Below are 221 nucleotides of genomic sequence, written 5' to 3'. Positions count from 1 at the left end.
CAAACACTACACGCCTCCACAGTTAGCACTTACCTACTGCAAAGTCAGAAATAGCAAGATTGAGAAAGTAATAGTTGCTCCGGTGCCTCAGGTTTCTGTCCAGGATGAACGCAAGGATCACCAGGACGTTTCCGAGGATGGTGACCACAGCTAGCAACACCATGAGGCAAGCCAGCAGCACCAGCACGCCCAGAGAAAACTCAGAGCTCGGTGACTGTGTG

General features: G+C 51.6%; 1 protein-coding gene across 1 annotated transcript; it reads right to left on the bottom strand.

Moving 5' to 3' along the window:
• Positions 1 to 33: 33 nt before the first annotated feature.
• Positions 34 to 163, bottom strand: LOC104500650 (histamine H4 receptor-like; the record flags this gene model as incomplete). Its single annotated transcript, XM_010144329.1, has 1 exon — positions 34 to 163. A coding segment is annotated over exon 1 (130 nt), but the record flags the coding sequence as incomplete, so codon positions are not given.
• Between the last annotated feature and the right edge of the window lie 58 nt (positions 164 to 221).

This window comes from Buceros rhinoceros, unplaced genomic scaffold, assembly GCF_000710305.1.
Source record: "Buceros rhinoceros silvestris isolate BGI_N320 unplaced genomic scaffold, ASM71030v1 C11957152, whole genome shotgun sequence".
Classification (NCBI taxonomy): Eukaryota; Metazoa; Chordata; class Aves; order Bucerotiformes; family Bucerotidae; genus Buceros; species Buceros rhinoceros.
Note: the sequence above shows the minus strand (reverse complement) of the source record. Positions and strands in the feature narration are given on the sequence as shown.